We start from the raw sequence: 9,193 nt of genomic DNA on the forward strand, positions 1-9,193 counted from the left end.
CGGGCACGTGACACGGGTTGCAACCGTCGCAACGTCACTCTCCTGACTCTCCTCTCGTCCAATCCCTGCCTGTCCGGCCTGTCCCCCGCGTGCGATCGATTTTCGACCCAGGCGCGTAACGTAAATATCGCGATAAGGGCCTCCCTCGTCGTCTCGTGGAGAGTGGAGAGCAGAGCATTGGAGAGCATTTCGGGATTGCGCGCGCACGCTATCTCGCCGGCCGGACGACCCAGACGTCTCGTTTGCGATACGTCTGGTTGCACCGACCGAATCTCGCCAACACGCGCGGCGCCCGCGGCGGCTGCCTGGCACGTAAAATGTAGCCGCGCGAGAAGTAAACACCGTCACGTTTGTGCGGTTCTTTTTTTAGATGTTTCGTAATTTTTTTTTCGAGTATTTTCTTATGTCATCGATAAAGTGCGAGCGATATGATATTTTGTTTTTTCTTGCTCATCTATCTGCGTAAAAACAAGAAACTGGAATTCGTGAGTTTCTTTTGGAAGATATTGCTTAATTCGATGAAAAACTCCACTTAGACTATTCGAAATCAAGAGGCTGATGGGTTGCGTTATTTTGCGCAATTCTGTGTATATATAAACAAAAATTTTATATTATATATATAAGCAGATAACTGAGATAACTATAATTTGACTACTAACTATTATTCTGCTAACTATTCGATAAAATTGTTCTCTTATTGCTTATAATATTATATAATCGTACACGTGTACCATATATAATATATGTATATTGTACATACAGAGTATATAATAATAATAATATAAAAAGCAATATAAAAAGGTCGTGGACCAATAAACGAGCAAACACGAATGTTAAGATATCAAGTGAATAATTTATTATCTCCTGACAAAAGAAAAAATATTTGAAACGTTGGCGGAACGTTTCAAATTACACAGTCTTCAACAGTCATATATTTAATTAATAATAATGAGAACAATATAATAACTTTGCACATAATCGGATATCAACATAATGGACTTAATATATACGAAGAGACAAAAAATTCAATGGAAGAACCGAACGAATCGACGTATCGGTTGCTCAACATTCTCGCCAACGGGCCCGCAAATAGAATGACTCGGTTTTTATATTGGTTATTATATGTAATCGGCACATGTACTCTTTAAAGCTCATATTACACGGCCTATATAATTTATCTCAGAGATCTTAGAATAGAATTCTACTTCAGCTTTATGCCGCGTATCGCGTACATGTGCATTTTTATACACGTATGTGTTATTTGATTCGCCAAGTGTTTTTCCGCCTATTAATACGCGGCACGCAAAATTATAAATATAGAATACTATTTTAATACAAAGATCGTCTGAAAGTGAATTTAATGACGAACAAGCCGGAGCATTCCTGGATACACAGGATCACAATTCCAGGAGATTAGTCGAAATTATTCTCAATATTTCAATGCCCGATGACTTAAATTCTGTATCGGAGCACCATTTGTGTCGAGAAGAAAAATTTCAGTCGCAACATTTCTGATTGCGATCGCACGTTCAAGTTCAGAGAATTGGTCAGTTGCCTCCCTCTTTTCTCCCTCACTCTGTCTGTTTTTCGTTTTTCTTCAATTTCTCAATTATACCATCCACGTTTCTTCCTTTCTCTAAACATAGTTTCATTTCGGAAAGAAAGCCAGCTGAAACGAACATTTTTCTCTTATTATTCCTGCACGATCGCGGAGTCTCTCGGAAGAAACCACGATATACATATTCAAGACACATCGGATCGCACATTAATTATTTAATGCCCGATATCGCTATAATTATCGGGAAGTGTTACATTGATCCGTCGGAATCTAGTCTCTCTTTTCTTTTTCTCTATCTTTTATGCACGCGTGTGGCTATAAGTGCAACGTCAGCATTAATTGCAACTCGCGCGAAGTAGTGGGGCGCGGAACGCGGTATCTCCTTATTGGCAGGCCTCGCAATTGCCCCCTCTTTTGTCGCGCGTGATAGTAATTGACACGTAAACGAGACTTTTCGCGGTACAACGTGCCATATTTTGCGAATAAATATAGCGTCGTAGATATATCAATGGCGACAAGTAACGTATTATATAAACGAGTAGAGGGAGAGCCCGAAAATGGAAGAAAACGTTGTCAGTCAGCTCGAAACTCGTCGTTGTAACGCGATGCCTGACAATGACACGCTGCTTCTTGCTTTCCCTCTCATCGATCGGATGTTTACCAGTAAAACATTGGACACGCGAATTTGCATTTGCTAACGGAAACAAGTTTCGACGATGCATTATAGACAAGAAATCCAGATCTATGGCGTATCGTTAACATATATGGCGCGGACAATTATCGAGATAGCCAGATATCGAGCTATCGTTAAGCTAAATAAAATATTGGAAAAATTACCAAGCTTTTAGTAAATAAAAAAATATTTTAGACGAAAGTTGTTCAAATTAATTAATAGAAAAAGAGGATACGATAAAAAATGGAGGTTTCCGTTTAAAAAATTTAACTTGGGCCCGGTAAGGCCCAACATAGGCCTCGAACTCAAAATCTAATAAGATCGTCTATCGGCCCTCTTTGGACCTTCCAACTTTTATCTAAAACATTTTTTCCAATAAACCGCAATACGTTCTGAGATAATTATAGCCGTTCCAAAACTTTGATACGCACGGTATATACAGGATGGGCCATTTTAATCAATCCATTCAAATATCTCAAAACTTGTAAGTCTTAGAGAAGGAAATACTTAATAAAAAAGCGCATTATTAGAGCGTTTTGAAAACGTTTCGACATCAGCTACAAGAATATATGATAAAAAATGGGGGTTCCTGTTTGGAAAAATAAACGTGATCTCGAAATAGTGCTCCGCACATTCTCTAACTCCTCAACGACAGTTTCGGTATCGTTGCGCAGCTTTTTTACCATATATATAATACCAGCGCAACGATATACCGAAACTGTCGTTAATAAGGAGTTAGAGAATCCTTGTGCTGATCTTGAACGCTGAACAACCTTTGTCTGAAAAGTTTCCTTATAAAACTTCCTTGTAATACAAGTTTTTAGATATTTGAGCGGATTAATTAAAATGGCCCACCCTGTATACAAGATGTTCCAGGTCAGAATGTCAGATCAATAAAACTTGAGGGTCGTAGATAGGAAATTGAATTTGGAGCAAAAAAGTTCCTATAAACATAGGGGTCTGGAAACGTTTCGTTGTGAAACTTTGAAAAATCACGTTTTTCTGATGATTTTAAAAATAACTTCGAAACCTTTCATTTATATATGAAAAAAGTAACGAAATAAATCTGATGGGTAATTCAATATATAACAACCTAAATTACACCAATTTTAGTTACTTTTGATAAGGCGTTCGAAGGATAATAAATTCAAAATAACGAAAAAAAAAACCAGAAACGTGCAACAGATGCAAAAGAATGCATTGGTGAATTATTTTTCTTTTACTGCTTTTAATAAAATTGTTCTTCCGAATGGTCACAGTTTCAGCGAAGAAAGAAGGAGAAGATAGAAGAACGCGCGCTTCTCAAAGTATTGCATCAGCCTGTGTCACCGTTGAGACATTGGCTACGACAAGAGTAGATATAATTAAAGCAAGTTACTCAAATTAATCAGTTACAATTCCCGTGTTAATACCTTGCGTAAACGGCTCTCGGAAGTATAGAATACTTATACGCACGTACGTGTAAACGGCAAAAAATTATCGTACATTAGTCATCGCGTAAACGTGGTAAATATGTGGAGTAAAACAAGATAAATTAACTCTGAACTAGTGCAGCCAGCAGCCAGTTCTCAGCAATAGAAAACAGACTCTAGATTTTCGCTCGGTTGCCTCGCGGAAGTGAGGTCGAGCTGGACGGGACGCGCGGTGTTCGGGTGTTCCGGTGTTCCTTCCGAGGTCGTCGTCGAGGCGCAACGCCGCGCGACGAGATATACGAGATGACGACGCGTGCGGCGGTACTACGATTACCGCGTCCGTTCGGCGGATTTCGGTGGGGAGCGCTCCGGAGCTACGATACTCGGCGCCTTGGCCAGCGCGTTGACAATCGCGCCGATTTGCGAACGGCACGCTGGGTGTCGTCCACGGTTGGTATCCGTGAGAACTCGTTGAAACTTGCGGCGGCGACCGGGAATCCGCCATACACACACGCCGGTCGCGCGAGTCCTTCTCTCCACGTGATCACCCGCACGAACGTCACGTGATCCTGATGACTGGCATTTTTTCTCGCGCCGGTACCGACGGCGGCGGGATCGGTGCGCGATCTCTCCGATCTCTATCCGCATCCGCGCCGCCGTCCGCGCCGTCCGCGGCGAGTTCACCATTTCGAATTTTATCGGGGAGGCTTGTTTGGGGGCAGCGCAAAGTCGCGCACGTCGAAGTCGAGTCGAACCGGTCGAACGATCGAACCTCGAACGTTGACGCGAATCAGTCCGGATCCGGATCACGTGATTCCGTGTTTGCTCCGGGCTCCGGTGACAATTGACGTACGTGGAAAGAGGCTCGGCTCGGCACGCGCGCGAATATCGTTAGACAAGGTTTCTCTGTGCATTTAGGCTGCGATTTATCGTACACGGGAAGACGCCGGTCGATCGGGAATTATGACGAGGATACGCTACCCCGAGGCACGCAGGGACGAGAGCGTCGTCGATGAGTACCACGGCGTTCAGGTTAGGATACATTTCGCAAAGTGTGCCCATTCTACAATAGCCGTAAAAGTATGTTTTAAGACGTATACGGCCGATCGTTCTTGGATTGTAAAAATCCCATTAGTCAATAGCTTACCGCTTACGTCTTACTGCATACTTTACGGCTATTGTAGAATGGGCTTTAAAAAATGTTTGTCGTATCGTCTTCAAAATCTATCTATCGAAATGTCTTATCTTTTTCGTAAAGAGATATTTAATACTTAACACTTGATTCTAATGACGTATAATTAGTGCATTTAACACTACGAGCACAGTATGTTTAAATCACGATGGCATTTTGATGGACATTCAATTTCCTTATCGAACGACAATTAGCCTTTAGCGGGGATTACGAAGAAAGGCGGAGATTGCGCAAGTTGAAAAATTTATTGTTTTATGTTAAAATAGGAAATACACGTTGAATCTAATAATATAATAATGATATAAATAAGGTGCATTTTTAAATATTATACAAAGGGTCAATATTTTGTTCGTAGATAAAAGATCCTTATAGATGGCTGGAAGATCCAGATTCGGCAGAAACGAAAGCTTTTGTCGATGCTCAAAATGCTATCGCTAAACCGTATCTGGCTGCGTACGAAGCGCGTGATAATATTCACGAACGTTTGAAACAACTGTGGGATTTTCCAAAGTATTCGTGCCCCGCCAAACACGGCGAGAAATATTACTTTTATAAAAATACTGGTTTGCAAAACCAAAGGTATAATTCGAAATTCCTAACATTCTTAGTTTCTAACGTGCATCTGTATATATTGTCTTGACTTAATGGACTTGTTTTTCAGTGTCTTATACGTACAAGATACTCTCGAAAGTGAACCAAGGGTATTTCTTGATCCCAATACTCTGTCCGAGGATGGAACTGTTGCGATTACCAGTAGTAGCTTCAGTGAGGATGGTAGCATTTTCGCATATGGATTGTCTAAAAGCGGTTCCGATTGGAGTACTATCCACTTCTTGAATGCCCATACTGGTAAAATAATGTCAAAATTCTTAAACTTTCTTACAGTTATGATACAATAGACGTTTTATTCACTAAAAATATATAAAACATTTTCGCGAAGGTGAAAATTACCCAGAAATTTTGGAAAAAGTCAAGTTTTCACCGATTACGTGGACTCACGACAATCGTGGTATTTTTTATGGACAATATCGAGATCAGCAAGGGAAGACTGACGGTTCGGAAACGTTAGGTAATCAAAACCAAAAACTATGCTACCACGTTGTTGGTACACCGCAGTCGAATGATGTTGTCGCCGTTGAGTTTCCTGAAGAACCATTGTGGAGGATGTGAGTTTTGTAACTTAAGTTTTTTTTTAGATTTCTCTATAACATTCTATTATCAAATGTTTCATTAGACATTACTTAGACATTGAAATCTATATTTTATGAGTAGATTCTCAAATTATGTAGCAAATTAAAATATACCCAATTATATTTTCCAATATATCTAGATATGCAATATTAATTTATGTGCATATGTATATATATATATATATATATATATATATATATATATATATATATAGTATATATAAATGTAAGGAAATAACTGAGGTGTGTAATCTACTCGTATGTGTGTGGTACAAATCTATTATTGTTTTATCAGAGGTGCACAAGTGTCTGATTGTGGTAAATGGCTCATCGTTACTCCTCTAAAGGATTGCAGAGATAATTTAGTATATTTTACGCCACTAAAAGACGAAATGGAAATAAAAAACAATTTACCGTTGACACAAGTTGTCGATAAGCTTGAAGCTGATTACGAAGTTGGTATTAAATATTTTGTTTTTCCTTTAATGTTCATATACACTTCTATGTTATTATCATATCTCTCTGTATTTTCAGTACGTGACCAATATTGGTAACAAAGCTGTGTTTCGCACGAATAAAGGTGCTCCTAATTACAAGTTGATAGCTATAGATTTGTTGGATTATGAACCAGACAAATGGGTTGATCTTTTGCCAGAACATTCTGAGAATGTACTAGATTGGGCTAGTGCTGTGGATGGAGACAAATTTGTTGCTTGTTACATACAAGATGTTAAGGTAAACATATATACTTAAAATATTCAGAATGATTGCTGTAGGAACGCTAAAAATTAAATATTTTATAGAACATTTTGCAACTGCATTGCTTGAACACTGGTAAAGTTCTTAGAACGTTTCCTCTTGATCTTGGCACTGTCCTCGGATTCTCAGGAGAAAAGAAATATTCCGAGATATTTTATCAATTTACGTCATTCCTAACCCCAGGAATTATATATACGATTGATTTAAAAAAAGAAAAGGAACCACGAGTTAGTATCTATCTTTTCAAATAAATATGATATGAGATTTTTCTGTTAGGCACAGTTATAACTCGATGATTAATATTGTTTTTCAGATCTTGCGAGAAATCAAAGTGAAGGGTTTTGATGCAAGTTTATACAAAACTAGTCAAATATTTTATTCAAGCAAGGATGGTACAAAAATACCCATGTTTATAGTAACGAAGAATGTACGTAGATTATTTAAAAAATCAATAACAAAATATATATATATATATTTTTTTTTTCATGTGAACCGTAGATTTTCGACTTGAGAAGCGACTTAAAAATGGTTTAAGATTATTAAAAAATTTTCTGTGTCTCTGATCAATGTTAAAATTTAAAAATCATTAGAAAATGTTTAATGTAGGATGCTGTATTAGATGGAAGTATGCCAGGCTTACTTTATGGATATGGTGGTTTCAATGCGAGTATCCAACCTACGTTCAGTGTTACGAGACTTGTTTTTATACAACATTTTAACGGAGTACTTGCGGTTGCTAATGTTCGTGGAGGAGGGTATGTAACGATAGGAAGAACATATTTATAGAAATGTGTGTGTATCTGTTTGTACAAAAAGTGCCATTCTTTGTTGTAGCGAATATGGAGAGAGATGGCACAATGCGGGACGCTTCTTTAATAGGCAAAATGTATTCGATGATTTTCAATATGCAGCGAAATATCTTGTGGAAAATGGATACACTACCTCTGCGAAATTGACGATTCAAGGTGGCAGCAATGGAGGTCTGGCTGTTGCCGTATGTATAAATCAAAGACCTGATCTGTTCGGCGCCGCCATAGCTCAAGTAGGGTTAGTTAAATCTTCTAATTTAATTTATTTTTAAATTATCGACGCGCGTGGCATGTATAAAAAACATTAACTTTTTTTTTAAATTGCAGAGTTATGGATATGTTACGCTTTCATAAGTTTACCATCGGCTCTGCTTGGGTTTCGGATTATGGAAGTTCCGATGATCCCAAGCATTTCGAGAACTTGTTGAAATATTCACCTTTACATAATGTAAAAGTGCCACCAGGGGACATACAATATCCAGCGATGTTGCTTCTGACTGCTGATCATGATGACCGTGTCGTACCTTTGCATACTCTTAAGTTAACGGCAACTCTTCAATACACGCTTGGAAATGTTTCGAAACAGAAAAACCCATTACTTGCAAGAATAGATACTAAGGCAGGTCATGGCGGTGGAAAACCAACCATGAAAGTGGTAAATATTTCTGCAGAAAACGATTCATACTTAAGACATATGTATAAAAAAATGAGTAAAATGAGTTTATTTAAAAAATATTTATTTATATATATTGTATATACATTTTATTTTAGATTGAAGAAAGTACCGACATTTTATCATTTATCGCGCAGTCCTTGGGCTTGGAATTCAAATTGTAATCAAGGTTCAAAAGAAGTGAACCCAACACATTTTGCATAAAATCCAAAGTCAAGGGATTGTATAATGTGATGAGATTAAACGCGCGCTTATGAGATTATCATGTATATTGCAATGTATTGGTGTAAAATTATCAGGTATACGTTGATTGCAAATTTTTTTTATAATGATGTGTTTCTATGAAATAAAAACAAGTAAATTTGTACTTCATCACGACAATATTTACACAACATGTATTTCTCCTTCGTTCAAAACGTAATAAACGTACAGTCGAATATAATACTCGAGCATAATTGAGCGTGAAAAACGTTAAATGAAATGTTAGATGTTCATTCCGAGATAATATCTGAAGCACATGTAATAATTATCTGCCTTTAACTAAAGTGTTAATTTCTGTGCGGAAATATTTCTATATTTTTTATTGATTATGATTACATAAAAAATAAATGGTGAAAAAAGTTTTTGGAAAATAGATCATCAAGTCTCATATCGTTAATATTCATCGGCGTATCATTAATAATTATTAATGTCGCAGTGAGAATTAGCAACACTTTTGCAATGTTGGTACTAAAGTAAGTGTATTAATTTGATGTAGTTATGACCGTATAAATTCAATCGGCAGATAACATCGACTCGCCGAATGGCGAGTGGCGAATGAATCACTTCTAGATTGATGAGTAAATTCCTCAATTTACACTTGTACCAATATTAATATCATGGGCTAGCTATTTCCCTCTCCAAAAATAAGTTGGCAAGTAAAAAATG

The 9,193-nt window shown here is 37.7% G+C and overlaps 1 protein-coding gene across 3 annotated transcripts; it reads left to right on the plus strand.

Moving 5' to 3' along the window:
* The first annotated feature begins 309 nt into the window (after positions 1-309).
* On the plus strand, positions 310-8,633 carry LOC143900019 (prolyl endopeptidase). 3 transcript variants are annotated; one of them, XM_077410921.1, is made up of 13 exons: positions 310-485; positions 4,562-4,675; positions 5,191-5,414; positions 5,497-5,684; positions 5,776-6,001; positions 6,321-6,480; positions 6,560-6,760; positions 6,829-7,011; positions 7,098-7,211; positions 7,391-7,539; positions 7,619-7,831; positions 7,921-8,248; positions 8,365-8,633. In XM_077410921.1, exons 1-13 carry the CDS (start codon positions 429-431, stop codon positions 8,428-8,430), a joined length of 2,223 nt encoding a protein of 740 aa, XP_077267047.1. In that variant the 5' UTR covers positions 310-428; the 3' UTR covers positions 8,431-8,633. The 3 variants fall into 3 exon arrangements, with proteins under 3 accessions (XP_077267047.1, XP_077267046.1, XP_077267048.1); XM_077410920.1 differs by lacking the exon at positions 310-485 and adding an exon at positions 3,781-4,093; XM_077410922.1 differs by lacking the exon at positions 310-485 and adding an exon at positions 4,181-4,492.
* Positions 8,634-9,193: the final 560 nt, after the last annotated feature.

This window comes from Temnothorax americanus, unplaced genomic scaffold (assembly GCF_048541705.1).
Source record: "Temnothorax americanus isolate GAGA-0224 unplaced genomic scaffold, ASM4854170v1 Scaffold3, whole genome shotgun sequence".
NCBI lineage: Eukaryota > Metazoa > Arthropoda > Insecta > Hymenoptera > Formicidae > Temnothorax > Temnothorax americanus.

What these genes read in the sequence shown, in the direction of transcription:
- LOC143900019 (XM_077410920.1), top strand. Translation starts at nt 3,947, where the DNA reads ATGACGACGCGTGCGGCGGTACTACGATTACCGCGTCCGTTCGGCGGA. An exon ending in GCCGCCATAGCTCAAGTAGG is followed by an intron (nt 7,832 to 7,920) that starts GTTAGTTAAATC and finishes TTTAAATTGCAG; the next exon opens with AGTTATGGATATGTTACGCT. An exon ending in GAAAACCAACCATGAAAGTG is followed by an intron (nt 8,249 to 8,364) that starts GTAAATATTTCT and finishes ATTTTATTTTAG; the next exon opens with ATTGAAGAAAGTACCGACAT.